The sequence below is a fragment of the Chiloscyllium plagiosum genome, unplaced genomic scaffold (genome assembly GCF_037043375.1).
Source record: "Chiloscyllium plagiosum isolate Xiang-an unplaced genomic scaffold, Cpla_swu_hap1 HiC_scaffold_12, whole genome shotgun sequence".
Classification (NCBI taxonomy): Eukaryota; Metazoa; Chordata; class Chondrichthyes; order Orectolobiformes; family Hemiscylliidae; genus Chiloscyllium; species Chiloscyllium plagiosum.
Window position 1 is genome coordinate 41,645,171 of NW_028270150.1, and position 22,759 is coordinate 41,667,929.

At 39.8% G+C, this 22,759-nt stretch overlaps 1 protein-coding gene across 2 annotated transcripts in view; it reads left to right on the top strand.

Moving 5' to 3' along the window:
* The window catches only part of LOC148148526 (T-cell receptor-associated transmembrane adapter 1), a 35,820-nt gene that overhangs the window by 3,355 nt on the left and 9,706 nt on the right, over positions 1 to 22,759 (top strand). Inside the window, exons 1-4 of one of the 2 annotated variants that reach the window (XM_087992708.1) lie at positions 707 to 768; positions 14,180 to 14,402; positions 15,289 to 15,402; positions 17,339 to 17,378. In XM_087992708.1, coding sequence (XP_087848834.1) covers positions 14,399 to 14,402; positions 15,289 to 15,402; positions 17,339 to 17,378 — 158 coding nt within the window. In that variant the 5' untranslated portion in view covers positions 707 to 768; positions 14,180 to 14,398. Of the gene's footprint in view, positions 1 to 706; positions 769 to 14,179; positions 14,403 to 15,288; positions 15,403 to 17,338; positions 17,379 to 22,759 lie in introns of those variants that run through there. The other variant, XM_087992707.1, reaches the window with a different exon arrangement.

A 22,759-nucleotide genomic window follows, 5' to 3' on the forward strand; every position in this document is an offset into this window, starting at 1 on the left:
CAAGTCCACTTGGTCAACAGGTGACCATATTGTGGTTATAGCCACAACCAAGTTTCTGACTAAAAGTGCAAAATGTGATCATTAGAAATAGCAGCCATTATTGCAGCCTCTAGGGTATATCAGCAGCAACAATGGAGTGACTCTGTGTACAAACATATGTGTGTACTGTTATCAGTGGAGCAGCCAATGTTCCAGGTTTCAGAGCCTGAGCAGCAGCTGGTAAGTGCTGCAGCACATCGGTGAGATTCATGGTTTTGTGATTATAATGTTACTGAATATGGTCACCTTCACAGCTTAGGGGTATGCAGGCATAAAGAGAATGAGTAACTGCTGAGCAGTCAAAGAGGACCAGGCAGTATTCTGGGTGTGGTCTAATTTCTTCTGTGTATGGTTTTAGAAAGATTTTCCTATTTTTAAACTCCATTGCCCTTGAAATAAAGGCCACCATTCTATTTGCCATCACCACTGCCTGCTGAACTTGCGTGCTAGCCATTTGTGATTTGTGCATGAGAGCCTCCAAATCCCTCCCTGCTGCAGCTTGCTGGCATCTACATCCATTTAAATAATATTCAGCTTCTGCATTTTTCTGGCCAAAGTGCGTAACTCACATTTTCCCACATTATATTCCATTTTTTGCCTGCTGGCTAAACCTGTTTATCTCCCTCTGCAGAGATTCTTTGCATCATCTTCACCACTTGCCTTCCCACCTATTTTTGTGACATCCACAGATTTGGCAACAGTACATTCATTTTCGCCATCCAAGTCATTGTAAGTAATTGTGGCTGCAGCACTGATTCCTGTGACACTCCATTAATTACAGTTGACCACCTTCAAACTGCCCCAATTTTCCCAACTCACTATCTTTTATTAGTTAGCCAATCCTTTATCCATGCTAATATATTACCCCAACACGAATGGCTCTTATCTTATTAAATAGCCTTGAAGTGTGGTACCTTATCAAACACCTTTTGGGAAGGAAGGCAGAGTGTAGGGAGTTAGGAAAGAAACTAGCAAGCAGACGCTGAGAGACAATAATTTCCAGATTGCTCCTACATCATCTGTTGCTGAGTGTTAGGAATAGGGGGATCAGAGTTGTTCAATCCACATTGGAGAGATGGGGCAACAGGGAGGCCTTAAATTCCTGGGACATTGGGAACAGCTCTGAAAGAGATGGGACCAGCCAGATGGATTGCTCCTGAATAGTCCTAGGAATAATGTTTTTGCAGAAAGTTTTGGTATTGGAAAGTATTGAAATTTCAATATGTTGAGCTGAAGTGAAGTGGTGAAGAATAACTGCCCTTGACATCAAGGCTGCTTTTGAATGAATGCAGCAATGAGTTCCAGTAAATTTGAAGTCAGTGAAAATCAGGGGAAAATTCCACAACTGTATAACTTTCAGTACCATTCTCACTCCTTGGATAATGAAGCAGTTCAGATCCAAATAGCATTCAGGTTTGTGCTGATGGGTGGCATCATCATATTTGTATCACCTGAACAACAGGCAGTGCCATTAGGAAATCTAATCACCTTATTTGGTATTTCATGGCATTATAATCACCAATTCTCCATCATCAACATCTTGAGTATTACTATTGACATGCAACTTAACTGGACCAGCTACATAAATACTATTGCTTCAAGTACAGATCAGAGTCTGCACATTCTCCCATGAGTAACTCAGGTTATCTGTCCACACCTTCAAAGCCCATGGCAGGAGTGTGTTAGAATAATCTCCACTTGCCTGGATGAGTGCTGCTCAACAACCTTCAAGAGATTTGGCAACATCCAGGGACAAAGCAGCAGGTTGATCAGCACACCATCCAGTACTATATACAATTCGCATCATCATGGTTGCAGTGAGTTCTATCTACATTACACAAGGATTAATAAATGACATATTCCAAACCAAAATTTATGCTACTGAGAGGAACAAGGGAGCAGATGCCTGGGAACACCCCCATCTGAAAGTTCTCCATACAGCTACACCTCTTCCTGACTTGAAATCATATTCCTTTGCTGATACAATGTCATAATCTTGGAGCTCCCTCCGTACAACCCTGTGTACACCACATGGATGCAAGTTTCAAGAAGATAGCCATTGAGAATGTGGAGGTGATCTATTAGTGTTGGGCAATACAATAAAATCATGGTCCTTGAACAGAATAATTGTGTTAAAGGAGTTCAACTTGTCCATAAATACAGTGACCACTTAGCTGTTGTAACTGTATCTAACCAAAACCTAACAGGACAGCAACTGCATATTAATTGAGTTTTAAACAATATTTATGCCACGCAAGTGCCAGGCACTGACCACCTCCAAAAAGAGAGAATCTAGTCATCGTTGTTGAACATTCAATGACATTACCATTATCGAATCCCTCACAATCAACATTCTGGATATTACCATTGATCAGAAACTAACAAGAAGAAAGGGGGCTTTTTTTTTCTCTTGAATATCAGAACATTTTCAAGGAGTCAGAAGACTAACAAAGTGCTGTATTAATTGTTCATTTTTTAAATGTAATACTGCAAGATTGTTGTATACAAGCAATAATTACCCAATATATATTAAAATACCAACTGACGTTGTTACTGAACAAGTCAGATTCCAGAGTATAATTGACTTGATAGATTTTTTTTGGTTTTAACGAGGTGGTCATTCACTAAAACACAAGCTTGCAATGCCGCAGATTCTGTTAGCAATCATTTCAAGATGGCTAGAATACAAGGGCAGCAATGTATTTCTGAGGCTGTGTTTTGGTCAAACTGCTTTTGGAATATTGCGAGCAGTTTTGAGCCCCATAACTAAAGAAGAATGTGCTGGCATTGGAGAGGGTCCAAAAGAGTTTACATGAATTATCGCAGGGATGAAGGGCATGTACTATGAGGAGAAGTTGAGGTCTCGGGATTTGTATTCGATGGAGTTTAGAAGGATAAGGAGGAATCTGATTGAAATTTACAGAAAAGTGGGAGGCCGAGATACAGTGGACTTGGAGAAGATGTCTCTGTTAGTGGGACAGACTAGGACCTGAGGGCACAGCTTCAGAGTGAAGGGAGACCCTTTGAACTGAGATGAGGAGGAATTTACCTTTTGCTGACGGAAGTGTTTATAGGATGTTGCAGGGATTGGAACAGCTTTGTTAAGTTATTGTGTTGATTGGGTTTTCAAATAAGTTTAGTTATTCTAAATTCTGTTTTCTTTTGTCCATAGTACTTAAATAAATTCTGCTTTGTTTAAAGCTGAGTGGTTTGACCAGCTGCATCACTCCTGGAATATTCATTCCATATATGCTTTTACAAAAAATAACATGTTAGGGTCTGGGCTATCTTCTTAAAATATATTGAGGGGGTCCAGCCTGGTTCATAACAGAAGGAACTAAGGGCATTGTTACTAAGATTGTAAATGGCACAAAGATAGGTGGAGGCACAAGCAATGTCAAGGAGGCAGTGAGGCTGCAGAAGGACTTGGACAGGCCAGGAGAGTAGGCAAAGATGTGGAAAATGGAATACAATGTGGGAAAGTGTGAGGTGATACACTTTGGTTGGAAGTTTAGAGGCACATACTATGTTCTAAATGGGTAAAGGCTACAATTGAACCTGGGACCCTGGTGCTGTGAGGCAGCAGTGCTAACCACTGAGCCACTGTGCCAACCCAGAATCTGATATGTTGCTGGTGTCTTCCACTGTGAAGCCTGATGGGAAGTATCTATTCGGTTCCTCCCATTTTGGCTTGACCTTGACTCTTTGCAACACATAGAACTACAGCAACAGATTATACCTGGACATAGAAGCTTCTCCAGCTGTCCCTTTACCTGTACCTATCTTGAGAGTTCTGGTTAATATTCCTGACCCTTAAACTTCAATTGTCCCAATCTCAAATTCCTTTTACTTTAATATATTCCCTTCTCACCAGGACTGCTTTGTTTGCCATAAAGTCATTTTCTCTATGGATTATGAGTCAGTGCATTCATCACTTTAAAGATTTTTTTGACCTTTCAGATCACATTAACCTTGGTTCAAATTTTATGGTAGCAGAACCATCCAATTCAATTCTCTTTTATGATCAGGCACATTGTGGCGGTTAGGGATATATAACCACCAACATTCCTCACTCTATTTTATCTCCACCATCACCCCACTGTCATAATCATCAAAACCCTCCCCAGGTCTTATGGTTACCAGAAGACACCCCTTCATTATTTCTACAATTTAAGTTTTCCTTACTCTATGTCATAAGACTGATGTTTATTTTTCAAATCAACACCTGTGTCAATTGTTACGAAAGGCCTAGACATACATCAATATAACATAAAAGAAAATACTGCACAGATAAGGCCACTGATCTAAGAAGGCTGTGCCAGCTAATAAAGGATTACCCTGTATAATCTTGCCTTCTAGCTTGGCATCTGTGGTCCTGTCGGTTATGCCATGTCCAAGTACTTTTTGTTAGGTTACTGACGGTTTTTGCTTTGATCATCCTTCCTGGTATTGAGTTCCAGAACACCATCACCTTCCTCACATTCTTTCACTAATTAATTTAAATTTTTTTGTCCCCTGGCCAATTAGCGTTTTGCTAATGGGTATAGGTTATTCCTGCCTAATCTATCTTGGCACATCTTTGTTTTATACATTACAATCGATTTTCCTCTGGGTCTCCTCTAGTTCAAAGAAAGCAAATTTCAACAACTAACAACTGAACCATGGAAAAATTATGATCTAAAAAATGACCACCTCGGACATTGCAGAGAACCAAATGCTTAAAACATAAAATGACTGACCATGATTTTGTATATCTGCTTCAGTACCATCAAATCTCCTTTACAATTGTGAGAAAATACTAAATTAAGGAGCATTGGATAGGGTCACAACGGATTACATTGGTATGTCTTGAACATGCTCAATGCTTCCACAGCTCTTGGGGTTAGAGAATTCTACAGATTCACTACCCTCTGAGTGAAGCAGTTCTTTCTCATTACATTCCAAAATGGCATAGAATGGAAATCTGGATGTCAAAAAACATTTTTTTAAATAATTAAAATTTATTAGATCATGTAACAAGAGCTAATGAGACATAAATGTAATCTTTTCATGGGAGCCCAACCCCTCCCAGATCATGGGCTCACTGCCACACTTTGGAGCCTTTTCCTTTGAGCAAGTGCCTGAGATGAGCTGCAGTGGCACAGGTGCCAATCTCGGGTATGCATGAAAAACATTCTTTTTCTGAATTCTTTTTATACTGTTAGGGGCTCAGATTGAAGGTACTGGCAGGTGCAATCTCGCACTTGAACCCAGAAAAATAGCAGAGCAGGCCCCATGTTTCTGAAACTGAAAGAGAACTGACTATCATTACGTCTTTATTGAATGAGCGAGTTACTTATTTCAATTGCAGGTCCCAAATAACTTTAATAAGACACACATTATTCTAACACACATCGATTTATACTTTTACATGGCCTCATTCTGCCTTTTAGTTTTATCAGTTTTCAACTGTGGATATTATGAAAACTCTAGATTCTTACGTTAAAAATATATGAAATTAATAACTCACAACTAACAAAATGTACTGCTAAAGTGAGTATCATTGTTAGACCAAATCCTTGCCAGCTGTAAATATGCTATTCAAAGATATATTCTTTTATTCAAGGCCAGTATCCACATTTGGACGTTTTAACAAACAAAATGAATGCAACAGGATAAATGCAAACAAAAGTATACAAATCCGTGTTTCTGGGTTTCTAACTGTTGTGGTATTTTTGCATTGAAAGGCTTGCTGCACATGTTCTGCAGACAGCACAAGCCCTATCTGTTGCTGGTTTGTGGATTTATCATATCAGAAGAATGTGTTCTTTTTCAACTCACAGATCATTTTAGTGCAATGGAAAAAATAAGATGTTTTTAGAAGGTGTCCCACCACAAGTGCACAAGGCATGACATGCTCACTGTCTGAAATCTAATCTTGGTCAAATCAGGATGTTTAAGTTCTGTTCAATAAGGGACTTAATCCCAGACCTCTCAGCCTTACTTTATTATGTGGACACATACTAAACCTTGAGAACATTTTGATGCAAGTGGATGATTATGAATTCATTTACTTTCTAATATTTTCCCCTTGTGACGGGGACTTCTGCATGGGAGTATGACTCATGGGTCCTAAAGTAACTATATTTCATGTTATGTTCTAAACAGTAAGAACTGACAAGCTTTTAGCCGTTGGTGTCAGAAAATCAAGATATATTTCTGGTATAGGAAGGAAAAGAGATCTATCAGGTTGACTACAGTGGGGCCAGTATTTTGAGATAATGGAAAGGTTGTCTGACTGAAATGCGCAATGTTTTGGGAGGATTTGAAAAGATAACCGGTGAGAGGTTTTTTTCTTTCCTTGGCTGAAGGATGTTGCTACCACCAGGTGAGGAGTGACAATCGGTTCCCTTTTCTAAATCCCACTCGGTCAGTCACAGCAACTTATCTTTTACCAACAACTAGCATTTAAATTAAACTTAATTAACCATATCAAAAGGTGACAGAGAGTAAATAAAGAGATTGGAGTTTATTATCAATTTAATCAAAGAAAATCAAAGCAATTTCAAAGATACAAAGACAAGTAATAGCATATATAAAAGTGGGGGGAGAGGTATGTTTAGTGCAGACAGGAAGGCAAGACAATTGAAGTTAAAAGTTTTTAATGACTTTGAGTTATGAGAGTGAAACTGAAGTCCCAACAGTTTAGCTGTAGTCCTTTTTCCTCAAGAGTGGTGAAGATTGCAGATAAGACTGTGGCGCTGGAAAAGCACAGCTGGTCAGGTAGCATCTGAGGAGCAGGAGAATCGACGTTTCAGGCATAAGCCCTTCATTAGGCATGTGCATTTAGCGTCCTGTTGTTATCAGTCCAGGTTACTTTTTCTCCCCTTTGTTTATTTGTTTGTAAAGCCTGGAGGTTAGTTGCAGGCTGATTCCTGTCTGAAGGGTTTCTTATAGACATAGCTAACCAATGGGGAGCCTGGTGTTTCAACAGATAGCAGAAGTTGGCTATTGTTGAGGCCAGTTCCTGGGAAATGGTTCTGCAAAGTCTAGAAGAGACCCTATGTTAAAGCAGATGGCAGATGTTGCATGGTAATTAAGGCCTCAAGAAGAGACGGTCAGTCAATAAGGTATTGAAGTTGAGTTTTTGAACTATGTTTTCAGTAGAGATGAGTTTGTTTGCTGGGGGAACAGCATATAGATTTGAAAGTTCCCTGTCTAATCTCCCACACAAACTTCCTGAAGCCCAAAGACTGAAAAGCTGAGTAAGAAGTGTTATTACTTTTACCTGAGTGAATTGAAAAGGTGACCCTGCACAATGTTTCCAGAAAAGTGATTAAGGAGTCCTCATCTATGCAGGTGAAAAATGCATCGTAAAACCATTTAAGTGATCTAACCAGTTTTGTTATTTTCATTTATTTATCCCTTAACAGTGTTGGTTTGTCAGTCTGTCTTGTGTGAATGGGGGCTGAAAATAAATGTTTTGGTTTAGTGTCATTTAGATTAGCTTGTTTAATTTTTCTCTGCTGAAGTTATTGTGTATTTGATAAATGGTTATGTCTTTTGTTTAAGATACAAAACTATTATCTGCAACTCTCTATTCACAAAGTTTGACGTTGGTTAATCAAAAGTGTGGTTAGAAACCATTGGAGTAACTGTGGAGGTCTTCAATTTTAATTTTACTGCATTGTAAGTGTAGAAGTCGAAAGGCTAATTTAATACAGCTCTCTGTCGCCATGTCGTAACAATTTTCACTACAATTATAACAAAGTATAGGTCATTATTTCAGGCTAAGGGGTGTGCTATTTAGGATTAAGATGAGGAGAAATTTTTTCAATGGGATTAGGGTGAATCTTTGGAATTCTCTGTCCCTCAAGGCTCAGAAACAGTAGATTGATAGATTGGTAGATTTTTAAGCGCTAAGGGAATCAAGGATCAGGTGGGAAAACAGCATTGATACAAATGTTCAGCAACGGAATTCTTGAATTGTGGAGCAAGGTCAAAGGGCATATGGCTTAGCTCTGCTGACATTTATTCAGCAAGGTGCAAAATTCCAGCCATGCTTTTGGTGCCTGGCCATTGTTTGTTAGCAATATCTTTTTTGGGGGTGTTTGAAATGTTCTGAGTATCCAAAAGGAAAAATGTATATTGTTGCAGGAGGGTGATTTCTGATTTTGCGTTTTTGTTGGGACTGAGTTTTATTCTGCAAGTGCAAAAATTGGCAGAATGTTCTGTTCTGCAGCTTTAACATTTCTCACCTTGAGGAACACAAAGATTCACAAAATAATGACAGATCAGGATTCAGATAAATTTGGAACATCTTGTACTCAATGCATGGACACAATTAAAAGGAAATATGCTCATGTAAAAGAGAAATGATAGCCCTCAAAGGTGATAGCAGTGGATGAAGAGCAATTGGCAAAGACACAAAATCCAAAGGAGTCACTGACCTGGTTCTATGCTGTAGGATACAGTAATTAAAGGCAACTCTAATGCTAAAACAAATTTTAGCAAGGTAATGTCATGGGGAAAGGAACCATCCTCAGGATGACTAGGAGTCAGATAACACTTCCTAGCACAATTTCCTTCAATAAATGTTCAGATGTCTGGCAAAATAAGAGATAATTATAAACAAACTTAACTCTTCCTCTGAAGTGTCAACCCAACAATCTTCAGCTGTTTCATCAGATGTGGGAATGTTCATTTGACAACTGCACAATATTCAGTGCTATTCGCAACTCCTGCAGTACATGGAGGAACAGTACCTGAACAGCAACCCATGTTCATTTACAGCAAGATGTAGGCAACCTTTAGGCCTAGATGTGGCAGTAAAATTCATGCAAAAAATTGCAGGCAATGACTCTCCTCAACACAAAAGACTATAACATTCTTTCCTTGAGATTCAATAACATTATCATCACTGAAACCCCCTGTTGTCAACATCCTGGGGATTTCTATTAACTAGAAAATGAACTGGACCAGCCTTATAATTACAGTAGCTATAAAAACAGGTCAGAGGCTGGGAATTCTGCAGCATGTAGCTCACTTTCTGACTTCCCAAAGCCTGCCTATTAGGCATAAATAAGGAAATATTTCCACTTAAATGAATGCACGTTCTAACCACATTTAAGAAGCTTGACACCATCGACCACACAACAGTCCACTTTTCTGGCACCCTGTTCACTCACTTTTTCCATCAACAATGCACAGTGACAGCAATATGTACAATGTAAGGTATACTGCAGCAACTCATCACACCCCTCTTAGAATTAGTTATGGTAAACTTCCCAATATGGTGAATGATTCCAGTACTGAGAGTGTTCATTATGTGGAATGCATTAAAGGTTTAGAGAGTAGGAAAGCAAGGAATTCTGCCTACACATAGCAGCCAGTCAACTCAGCTCATTAATAGCCACTAATTAATTGATCACTTGTCTAATTAAACAATGAGCCTGCTGGTCATTAACTAGTTACTCGGAGGAAAATAATGTTGAACGAATGGTACCCACATCATATGGTCCTCTAGTTCCCTTTTGAGCCCAGCAGTGTAGTTCAGAAACCCACAGCATAAACCCTGCCCAAAGTTATAGGATAAGTCCATAGTGTAGAATCTAAAGTGAGCATCATTACACTATTGTTCAAAAGGCAACAAGAAGTCTTTTTTGGAAAATAAAGGACATGAGGAATTGAGTAAGAATAAGAGTTGAATTGTAAAAATGGACAAGCTTGTTAGGTCTAATGGGAATTTTATCTTCTGACAATACATATGTTATACTCTGTGTTTCTGTGCTGCAGGGGAGTAAGGAAAAGTTTGAGTTGCATTTTCCTTTCTTAAAAGAATGATGTTTCAATTGAACATTTGGATTGATATACCAGAGTAGTTTCAGAATCATTTTGCTATTATTCTTTAAATAGTTGTTAAAACATGGTAAAACTCAATTAAAAAAAGAAACAGAAATAAAGATGGACTGACATATCCTAATCATTAGTATGATGACCTATCACAAGTTCTTGTCCATTATATATAACCATATTTCAAAAACTTACATTTCTGTCCAAATTTGTAAAGTTTTTCTCCTCCCTTTTATGCTGCTGATAATTGGTTACCTTCCTGCATGTTTGCCAGTGCTAGTGGAAGATCCTTCGGCCCTGTCAAGACCAGAAGCCCTCAATGTTAGCTGACATTTTCTAGTGGAGGTAAATATTCTACTGGAGATCTAAGAATTTGTCAGCGACAGAAATAACAAAGCATCCCACTCAAACATACAACCACATTATGGACGTTAACCACTGCTATATCAGTCGCTAACTATCTACAGAATTTTCTTCCTTCCTCTCTTTGCCACGTTTCTACAATAGTTTTTTTTAAATATTGAGGGCATAACATATTTACTGCAGCCTGTCGGAAAGCTATTGAAAATCAGTTTGCACCTGCAAGAAAGACTTATAATGCTTTCTTTTTCCAAATAGTACATGACAATGCAATGTTCACATCAAAGTATTGCAAACTTCATTTAATTAAGTGCTACATTGTTGGCTATATTTCATTAGTCATAATGGTTACATGCAGTCCAACTGAATTAATAAAAAGCACACTGTCAGCATAAACAAGCTGAGCATGAAACCAGCTCGTTATTTTAGCAGCTTATGTGAAGGTGCATTACTGCAGACCTTTGAGGTTTTGTGTTTTGTTAACAAGTGCTTCATTCTTAACTCTTTAATAAGTCGTTGATGATATCTGTTAATTATTGCATTTCTTGACTAATCTCAGGTTAGCCAGGCAGTATGTTGGAGTCAGTTATAAAATATGGATGCCTTCTAAATATGATGTTTGTGTGTTAATTCTTACTTTGAAATTGCTTCCTTCAGCACTTCTGGTAATGCAGGGTCTCACAACAGGATAAGAAGTAGTGTATTTATGAAAACACTGCTTTGCATGAGGACATCCACGAAGAGTTAGTGTGGCTGTATGGTTACTTATGTAATAACATGAATGAAAGGCTGAAAGGTTTTGACTTTTTAATAACTGTTCTACACTATATTCATAACCTATCTGCAGCCAAATGGGTTTTCCGAGAGCAGTTTACATCTTATTGTAAATTCTACACCATCTTTAAAGTTATACTGTTACTAATTCATTGCCTTGGTGTATTAGCTATAAGGAGAAGATGGACAAGCTTTGATTGTTTTCACTACAGTATCAGGAGCTGATGTGTGGTCTGATAGAAGTAAATAAAATTATGAGACGCATAACAGGGAGGATAGTTGGACTCTTTTCCCCAAATGAAAATATCAAATACTAGGGGGTATAGGTTTAAGGTTAGAGAGGTTCAGCTGTTTCTGAACTGTTTCTTCATCTTCATCTGGCTCTTGATGGGTATTGAGGAGTGGATGAGCCAGTGGATTGTGCAGCTATTATCTGCATTGGTCCTCACTTTGGTCATGAGGCCATCCTTTTGGTCTCTGGATAGAAAGATGATGTAGTCAATAATCTGCCAATGCTTTGATTTGTCAGCCACTAAGAAATCTTGAACTTGAATTTTTGGATGAACAATGTTTTGGTGAAGACAGATCTGCACATTTGGTGAACAGCTGCAATTCCCAACTTCTTCCTTTCTGATGGTTCCTGAGAGTTGGACAGTCTTTTCAACCCTGGTGCTGAAGTCCCCAAGGATATTAATTTTATCTTGTTTGAAGATGTTGGTGAGTATGGTGTCCAAGGCAGAGTAGAAGCCTTCCTTGGATTCATCTGTGACATCAAAGGTTGGAGCATAGTCACTCACATCTGTTACCTACTGACTTGCAGCGAATTGTAGACGGAGAGTCATGAGACGATTGTCGATGCCGACAGGGATCTCCAACTGTCAGTTGACCTGTTTGTTCTTGATAGTGAATCCGAGTCCTTGCGTCAGGGTTGATCCTCACGTTTTTGTCTCCACAAGAATATGTAACCACCTCCTTCTTCCCTCAGCTGCCCTTTGCCTGCTCTTTGAGTCTCCTGCAGGGCAGCAATATCAATATTGAAGTGCCTGAGGTCACAGACAACAAGAGCAATTTTTCCTTCTGAGTAATTGTTTAACTCGTTGTCCATGAGCGTTTGTATATTCCAGGTTCCGAGATTGGATGTGGTTTTCCAGCCAGGTTGGTGATGGAACAGTCTATTTTTTAGCCTCTTCCCCATCCTCAAGAGTGGATTTTGGAGAGGGTTGCTCAGTTGTGAAGAAAGCTGCTGATATGCTCTCCTGTTCCTATTCCGAGTGTGAAACGACTGAGTCAAACTTCACTGTCCGCGAGCAGTCCCTTTCACTGATCACTACAGGACTTATGTTGTGTGTTGAGAGGGCAGGGGTTGAATTCTTCTTGGTAGACACTTTGTGTAGAACATCTTTTATTGTGGAGTTGTTGATGCACATCACACAAAGTACATCTAATTCCAGTGGGAAGGAAACCTTGACAACCAGGGAGCTCCTTTCTACTGCTGCTTTCATCCAGCATCACAGCTGTTAATATCACACAAATATCTTCCTCCTGGATCACTATTGAGACCTCGTTTTGGATTGTTCTTTGTCTCGTTCCTCCCTTACCATTACGGGTGATCCTGCCAGAAGTTGAGAACTCCTGGTGGCATTACTTTCTGAATCAATGGAATACTAAAGCCTCTCCACCACACAGAGATGGCGATCCACAGAAAGGCATTTGGTAATATAAATCAAATAGATCTGTGCTTTATGTGTGAATGGATATACAAACCCATATACACACAGTCACTGTATGTCTGTGTGGATACAGAAGAGTACATGCTGTTTGCAGATATAATGACAGAGACCATGTGTGGAGGGTGTAAAGTTCTGTACTTGTATGCATGATCTGTCTGCATTCACATACATTCTAGCAAATATAGATTGGCATCACTTTTCATTAAAGATTATATTTTATATAAAAATGTATTTATAAAGAGATGTTTTTTCCACATTGGTTTAAAATCCAGATTTCATTTGACTTTATGTATTCTTTATTATGAGCATTGATTCAAAAACTACCGGGAAAATACCTTCAGGATCAAACATAAGCTAATGGCAAGTAATTCTTCCGAACGAAGCAATGAGTTGTTTTGTTTGTTCAATTGAGGTCAGTTGGCCCACAGTTTATTTTCCGTTGTAAACGTGGTGTACTGATCTGCACTTTATTATCCAAAGCCATGTTTTCTGTATATTAGTTTGGTGGGCTACAACCAGAAGGATATCTTTCTGAGCATCACACTGTTCATGGATGTGTTTCTTGCAGATGTGTTCCTAATCTATTCTGAATATCCACCATACCTTAAAGGACAAGATTGAGATTTTATTGATTTAGGGATACACATTTGCTGAAAATGAACAAATAATAGTAGCAATGTCAGCGAGTAAGGTCATTTAAACTGAACACTGCAGTTGGCTTCTACAGTGTGAAGCACAGAGATGTTACGATGGATTGATTATAAGAACTTGGTATCATTGTGTGTGGGAGAATATGTCAACATTTCTCATCTTGACATTATCAAAATGATATGGAGCAATTGGGAGGTAGAGAATAGATTTAAGAATGATTGCAAAACTGAGAGGCTATAACTATTGGTAAAGAACAGGTCAGGACTTTATTCCCTGGATAAAAAAGGTTAAAGAGGACCCGATGGACATCCTCTGGGGATGGGTGTTTGATAGCATAGGAGCAGATGTTTCCACTATATACACACCCTCAAATATAAATCCAGCTAGGATCTGATGGGTCAGACCTAACTCATTGTGGATCATTCCATAATAATTGTCTAAAATAAATTTGAAGCTTAAATCAGAAAACCATTTTTAAAAAAGAAATTTACATGATCTGTGTTGCAGCTTTGTTATACTGAAGATACCAGGTAACAAGCTGCAGGTTTGGGATCCTGAAGGGGAAAGGTACTGAAATGCATTGGCTCTAGTTTGTTTAGTATTTACAGTGATGAAGTCACAATCATTTGTAAAATCTATGTCTAATTCATTATTCTAAATGTTCATGAACAATGTTGGGAAGAAAGGTCAATGCGAAAGAAGGCCTCATTGATGCAGCCGACGAGTGTGGTCAGGCACTATTTTTGCGCTCCTGTGTTTTATTTGTTATCAATTTATTTTTATTTTTAATCAAGATTAATACGGAAATGTGTGAAAGAAATTGGTGCTCAAGAGCTCATCTGTAATGAAATGTAACGTCGCAACAAAGTCAGCGATTTCCTGTCGGTCTGTGTATACGAGACGATCTGACAGTGTGTACAGACTGAAGGAAACATACCAACCAACGCTGGGGAGCTTCAGATGAATGTGTCTGCATTTCCGAGAGTTGGCGGTGTTACAGGACTGGAAATACCATGGGTACGTTATGATCCTCATCTTTGTAAAAGCGGCTTGCAGAAAAGTGAACAAAATAGGCTTTAAATTTTGTTTTGTTTATTTTGTAATATATATGACGATTCAGGCACGCTATTTAATAGCTCGTGAAGTTTGCACAGTTACATTGGAGTAACGAACCGCATTGATGGGCGATCGAGCACTGTTTAGGACAATTGTTACCCAGTGACTATGGGGCCGTTTTCCAGTTTGTTTATGCCGAGCAACGTCTTCCTTTCGTGCACCAAAATAATCTGATGATTTGTGTAATTTGTGAGATAGCATAAAATATTTTGAATAATTGACATTTCCCATCGCTTAAAATTACTGTTGTACTTGGGAAACTATGAATATAGTGATCAAAGGTCAACTCCTTATCAGCACCAGTACCCCAGTTAGGGAGATGAACGTTAACGTTTCTTGCACTTGAAGGACAGTGTAATTATAATCAGCACACGAAGGTGTAGGCTTCTGACACCTAATGGGACAATTGCTATATTGGCTGTAAGAACCCAGTTAGAAATGTTTTATTTCTCGGATGAAGCTGGCAATGTGTACTGTGTATTTGATAGACAGCACATTTGACATGGAATGAATAGAGCTTATAATGCCTGTTTGCTTCCCCTTCCTTCTAACATTTCTATTGCCTGATATATTGCTTGAATCTTCACACTCAGAGCATCACTGACTGATCAGACACACATTAAAGCCCAGATCACTACAACAAAATGCATGTGCCCTCCTTTCGGGCAGACAAAACAAAATCTTCCAATTGTGGAATCAATTTGATGGAAACCTCGCACAACTGGTCTGGATATTTTGTATCCGCTGTTGGCAATGTGCAATAGTAACTGATCTTTTATTTTTACAGATGCATTTGCTGATTGTCATATTGGAATATGGGGATTGTTGGGGATTACCGCTTTAGCTCTGATAACTTCGGTTGTGGTGAATGTTATCTACTGCACAGCCAACCGACAAAAAGGTGAGCACCCTTTCCATTGTTCAGTGCCCAAGCTTGCAAACGTGCATCTTAGTTTCATAAGGAACTGTTTTCAGCATTAAAGCTCTCGATAGACTACCAGCATCTTTTTCACTGACTTGTTAAACACATTGACAGACACCAACCGAGGACACATTGTTACTGAAGTTCTGAGGAAAGATCAGCGGATGTTAACTCTGATTTCTCTCCACAGATGCTGCCAGACCTGCTGAGCTCTTCCAACAATTTCTGTTTTGGTTTCTGATTTACAACATCCGCAGTTCTTTCGTTTTTATTTGACACATTATTACTGCTGGAAATGAGGCCGAGTATTTGCTAATGTTTAGCAAAGCCCAGCCTTGCACTGTATTTCCTGACTGAAAGAGGAAAGGTTGGGTGGGGGCAAATATTGTAGAAGAAAAGGATAACAGGACTGACAGTGAAGAGAAACAGGATCAGTTAGGGCTATGTTCACTGAAATTTAGAAGAATTAGAGGGAAACTCATAGAAACCTATAAAATTCAAACAGGACTAGACAGAGGTGAATGCAGGAAGGATGTTCCAGATAAATGGGGATTCCAGAACCATGGGTCACAATATAAGGGTATGAGGTAGGCTATTTCAGATTGAGCTGAGGAGAAATTTCTTCACCCAGAAGTGATGAGCCTGTGAAATTCTCAGCCACAGAAAGTGGTTGTGGCCAAAACATTGAATGTTTTCAAGAAGGAGAAAGATATATTTCTTAGGGCTAAAAAGTATCAAAGAATGCAGGGTGAGAGCTGGAACAGATCACTAAGTTGTATGGTCAGGTGGAGCGGGCACAAAGGACTGGATGGTCTACTCCTGTACAGATTTTTCTGTGTTGCTATGTATCTACAACAAATGCAATTAATGTAAAATGACAGGCACAAGGAGAAATAAAATGATGGAAGAATCTAGAACAGGTTATGCTAAGGAAAAGTGGAAGTGCATATAGTTCAGATTATTCTTTAAACCTGTTATTAGTCTCTGGTGATTTCTACGGACAGTTTGTGGCAATGAAGAACAAACATTTACCTTTTAAATATGCTAGGGTTGAGTAGTTTTCCTTGAAATTCCCATTCTTTGTATGAAAAACAATTCATCCTTTAGTCAGAATATTAACTTTTTTTAGAAACTTTAACGTGAGTTTAGGATTTGACTATTACTGAAAGCTAGTTTTCATGTTCCGACGATAGGAAACTCTATGAATCAGAATGTGATATTTCAATGCTGTTTAAAGCAGATAATAAATTATAAATGCTATGTTATCAATTTAAAGTAACAAATGAATAGCAGATAATACACAAGTGAACATGTCTCATTGTATCAAGTTCTTTTAGATCACCACTATAATTTTTTGTTGTTTTTTTGTGTGCAAAGCTGGGTTCCCAGTACATCACAACATCACTGCTACATTCGTTTCCTATGTGTATGGGGAGCAGCACTACAGGAAATGTAGACAGATTTATAAAAGTGCTGGGTTGTTGTAACATGGCCTCAGAAGGGTGGAAATTTGGGGGCATGCAACTTCAAAAATGTAGCTTCGCAGTTCAAAGTGTCAAGGTCAATCTCTGGAAGAAAGGAAACAATATTGTCTCCCGCTGACCACTTCATAATCCGTAATGATAAGTGTATGACTTCCAAACGAACAACCGTAGGACAGTTAATGAAAGGAGATTGTTTGCCAAATGAACTGATAGTATGCACATCAACATGTTTACTTCTAACTTTCCTAGCATCACGTTCTTTGAAGTATCATTTAGCTAGTTTGTAAAATGATATTGAGCCATTAAAAGATCAGTATAGGTTGAAAATGATTCAATTTCAAAAATCACTCTAAACTGTTTCAGTAATTTATACTTTTGAAATTATAGTTGCTTGACTTTTAAGAATGAATCAAACTTTCTCTCATTTACAGCTCCCAGACCAATCTTCCGAAGTGTTGAACAATTGCAGAGGTATGGAAATATCAATTAAAGTTCCAATTCATCTGGAGCAACAGCTGAATCTTTTTTTACTATAAAAGTACATTTTTTAAAGGAATAATCATTTGAATCTTGTTTGACCCTAAGGACTCAGATTTGTATAGGGAACCTATCACCATGGATACAGTCCCTGAACTGTGCCATTTTTACCACCTAAATCATACTAGCCAGGGTTTCTCTGAATTTTGGAAGACCGTCCTGTATGCACCATTATGTAGCTGTCACAGGACACAGTGCATGTGGTGTTGTGGAGGAACCCAGAACATAACGGTGCAAATGTGATCAGTATAATCCAACTTGTATGATTTGTTGATAATGCCTTATCTAATATGCTTCAGGAATCCAGATTCATGAGGCCAATTTGGATATAGTGAGACAATTAGATAATTGAAAGGCTTTATTCCATTGCCTCACATTCTTAGTAAATTATTAAACACAATTGATCACTTAAAGCAAAGCTGTTTAGAAAGAATCTTCTATTATCCATGTCCCAAAATCAGCAGGCAAAGTTTCCTGTAATAGAAGTTAAATAATTTTACAAGATAATTGTTCAAGTGGATCCAGTCCTATAAAGGAAAGATAGAGAATATTACTAATTCAGTTGTTAGAAGTGGTAGGTTGCATGCCGAGGAAATCACCGAATGAACAGTAAAAATATGTATTTGGACAGGAAATGGTTTGACTAGATTCTGAAATTTGGCTTGAATAAACTAGTAATCTGCACAATTTCTATAATAATTATCTCACAAAAAGCATTGTGTCTCACACATCAATAATTCGGGTTTTTGTAAAGTAAATGAAGAAACTTCATTTTTTTAGTGTTTTTAATTATACTTAAGTCCAGTTAAAAAAGTTTTCAAAACATAGAACATAGAACATAAAAAAAAACAGCGCAGTACAGGCCCTTTGGCCCTCGATGTTGCGCCGATCCAAGCCCACCTAACCTACACTAGCCCACTCTCCTCCATATGCCTATCCAATGCCCGTTTAAATGCCCATAAAGAGGGAGAATCCACCACTGCTACTGGCAGGGCATTCCATGAACTCACGACTCGCTGAGTAAAGAATCTACCCCTAACATCTGTCCTATACCTACCACCCCTTAATTTAAAGCTATGCTGACTCGTAATAGCTGACTCCATACGTGGAAAAAGGTTCTCATGGTCAACTCTATCTAAACCCCTAATCATCTTGTACACCTCTATCAAGTCACCCCTAAACCTTCTTTTCTCCAATGAAAACAGCCCCAAGTGCCTCAGCCTTTCCTCATACGATCTTCCTACCATACCAGGCAACATCCTGGTAAACCTCCTCTGCACCCATTCCAGTGCCTCCACATCCTTCCTATAGTATGGCGACCAAAACTGCACACAATACTCCAGATGCAGCCGCACCAGAGTCTTATACAACTGCAACATGACCTCAGGACTCCGGAACTCAATTCCTCTACCAATAAAAGCCAGTACGCCATATGCCTTCTTCACCGCACTATTTACCTGGGTGGCAACTTGCAGAGATCTGTGTACATGGACACCAAAATCCCTCTGCTCATCCACACGACCAAGTATGCCCATTAGCCCAGTTCCCCGTCTTTTTGTTACTCTTACCAATGTGAATCACCTCACACTTACCTACATTGAACTCCATTTGCCACCTTTCTGCCCAGCTCTGCAACTTATCTCTATCACGCTGTAACCTGACACATCCTTCCTCACTGTCAACAACGCCACCGACTTTCGTATCATCTGCAAACTTGCTCACCCAACCTTCTAGCCCCTCCTCCAGGTCATTTATAAAAATGACAAACAGCAATGGTCCCAAAACAGATCCTTGCGGAACACCGCTAGTAACTGCACTCCAAGATGAACCTTTACCATCAACTACTACCCTCTGTCTTCTTCCAGCCAACCAACCCAACCACCCTGTGGCTCAACGCTTCAACTCCCCCTCCCACTCCACCAAGGATATGCAGGTCTTTGGACTCCTCCATCGCCAGACCACAACAACACGACGGTTGGAGGAAGAGCGCCTCATCTTCCGCCTAGGAACCCTCCAACCACAAGGGATGAACTCGGATTTCACCAGTTTCCTCATTTACCCTCCCCCCACCTTGTCTCAGTCAAATCCATCGAACTCAGCACCGCCTTCCTAACCTGCAATCTTCTTCCTGACCTCTCCGCCCCCACCCCAGTCTGACCTATCACCCTCACCTTGACCTCTTTCCACCTAGCGCATTTCCAATGCCCCTCCCCCAAGTCCCTCCTCCCTACCTTTTATCTTAGCCTGCTGGACACACTTTCCTCATTCCTGAAGAAGGGCTTATGCCCGAAACGTCGATTCTCCTATTCCCTGGATGCTGCCTGACCTGCTGCGCTTTTCCAGCAACACATTTTCAGCTTCTTCCAGCCAGCCAATTCCTAATCCAAATCTCCAACTCAACCTCAATGCCATACCTCCGTATTTTTTGCAGTAGCCTACCATGGGGGACCTATCAAACGCCTTACTAAAATCCATATACAGCACATCTACCGCTTTACCCTCGTCCACCTCCTTAGTCACCTTCTCAAAGAATTCAATAAGGTTTGTGAGGCACGACCTGCCCTTCACAAAACCATGCTGACTATCCTTGACCACATTATTCCTATCCAGATGTTCATAAATCCTATCCCTTACAATTCTCTCTAAGACTTTGCCCACAACAGAAGTGAGACTCACCGGCCTATAGTTACTAGGGTTATCCCTACTCCCCTTCTTGAACAAGGGAACCACATTTGCTATCCTCCAGTCTACCGGCACTATTCCTGTAGACAACGAGGACATAAAAATCAAGGCCAATGGCTCTGCAATCTCCTCCCTTGCTTCCCAGAAAATCCTAGGATAAATGCCATTAGGCCCAGGGGACTTATCTATTTTCACCCTTTCCAGAATTTCCAACACCTCTTCCCTACATACCTCAAAGCCGTCCATTCTAATTAATTGTGACTCAATATTCACATCGGCAACAATGTTCTGTTCCTGAGTGAATACTGACGAAAAGTATTCATTCAGTGTCTCCCCAATCTCTTCAGCCTCCACACGCAACTTCCCACTACTATCCTTGACTGGACCTATTCCTACCCTAGTCATTCTTTTATTCCTGACATACCTCTAGGAAGCCTTAAGGTTTTCCCTAATCCTACCAACTAAGGACTTTTCATGTCCCCTCCTTGCTGCTCTTAGCTCTCTCTTCAGATCCTTCCTGGCTACCTTATAACTCTCAATCGCCCCAATTGAACCTTCACACCTCATCTTTACATAGGCAGCCCTCTTCCATTTAACAAGGGATTCCAATTCCTTATTAAACCACGGCTCCCTCACACGACCCTTTCCTCCCTGCCTGACAGGTACATCCTTATCAAGGACACTCAATAGTTGCTCCTTGAACAAGCTCCACATATCAATTGTGCCCATGCCTTGAAGCCTACTTTTCCAAGCCACGCATCCTAGGTCGTGCCTCACCACATCATAATTTCCCTGCCCCCAGCTATAACTCTTGCCCTGCAGTGCACACTTATCCCTCTCCATCACTAGAGTAAAAGTCACCGAATTGTGGTCACAGTCCCCAAAGTGCTCACCTACCTCAAATTCTAACACCTGGCCTGGTTCGTTACCCAGAACCAAATCCAGTATGACCTCACCTCTTGTTGGCCTGTCTACATATTGTGTCAGCAAACCCTCCTGCACACATTGGACAAACACCGACCTATCTAACGAACTCGAGCTATAGCTTTCCCAGTCAATATCTGGAAAGTTAAAGTCCCCCATAACAACCACCCTATTACTTTCACTCTTCTCCTGAATCATCCTCACAATCCTTTCTTCTACATCTCTAGGACTATTAGGAGGCCTGTAGAAAACTCCTAACAGGGTGACCTCACCTTTCCTATTCCTAACCTCAGCCCAAACTACCTCAGATGGCGAGTCTTCATCCATCATCCTTTCCACCGCTGTAATACTATTTTTGACAAGCAATGCCACACCTCCCCCTCTTTTACCCCCACCTCTGACCCTACTAAAACATTCAAACCCTGGAATCTGCAACAGCCAACCCTGTCCCTGTTCTACCCATGTCTCCGTAATAGCCACAACATTGAAATCCCAGGTACCAACCCACACTGCAAGTTCACCTACCTTATTTCGTATACTTCTTGCATTGAAGTATACACACTTCAAGCCACTTTCCTGTTTACAGGCACCCTCCTTTGAGATTGATGCCATGTTCCTAACCTCCCTACACTCCAGGTCCTGCACCCTAAAGCTACAGTCTAGGTTCCCATGCCCCTGCAGAGTTAGTTTAAACCCCTCCCCAAGACCACTAGCAAACCTCCCCCCAAGGATACTGGTGCCCCTCAGGTCCAGGTGTAGACCATCCTGTTTATAGAGGTCCCACCTTCCCCAGAAAGAACCCCAGTTATCCAGATACCGGAATCCCTCCCTCCTGCACCATCCCTGTAGCCACGCATTTAACTGTTCTCTCTCCCTATTCCTCGACTCTCTATCACGTGGCACTGGTAATAAACCAGAGACAACAACTCTGTTTGTTCTAACTCTGAGCTTCAAATGTGCTTCAACACGTTAGTGTTGAAGCACTTTTGAATCAATAATAGCTATTACAAACAAATTGATAAGACCACAAAATGTATTCACCTTTTAGAAAAAGTTTACATAAGCTCACTTATTAATAGAAATTAGTCAGTATCCAAGGATTGAACACATTACATAAGATTTTATTATTAGATTCTCAGCTAGCAATGAATTACAATATTGCAGCTAAAATTTATTTCAAATGCTTCAGATATTGGATGGAGTCAATGCATTATTATTACAGAAATTTACAAGAATTGCTACTAATTATAAGTAAATAGATTATAAATTCCGTCCAGACACATGTATATATAGACAAACACAGACAGGAAAAGAAGACAGAGAAAAACTGATTCACATATAAGTTCTCTGACTTATTGATTAAAAACTACGGCCTACAGTAACTCATGAGGGAAAGTATACAGGTTTTCTTCAGCATAGGGTGGTTTTTGCTTTGGAAAAAAGGGTCAGCTTCCCTTTTGGAAATCCAATGGCTTCTCCCCAAACATTCAGACTATAAGCGGTTCAGCTACTTGTTAGCAGGCAGAAAACCTTCGTCATCAATTGCTGGTCACCTTATCACAGACCAATCAGCTGCATGTTGCCAGCCAGATTTCCAGTTCCACATAGCAAGTTTAGCTCAAGTTTATCTGAAACTAGACTTCCCCCACTGTTTAAACAAATGCCAGTATGAAAACATTTATCGTGAATGCCAGGTAACTTGTGTTTAA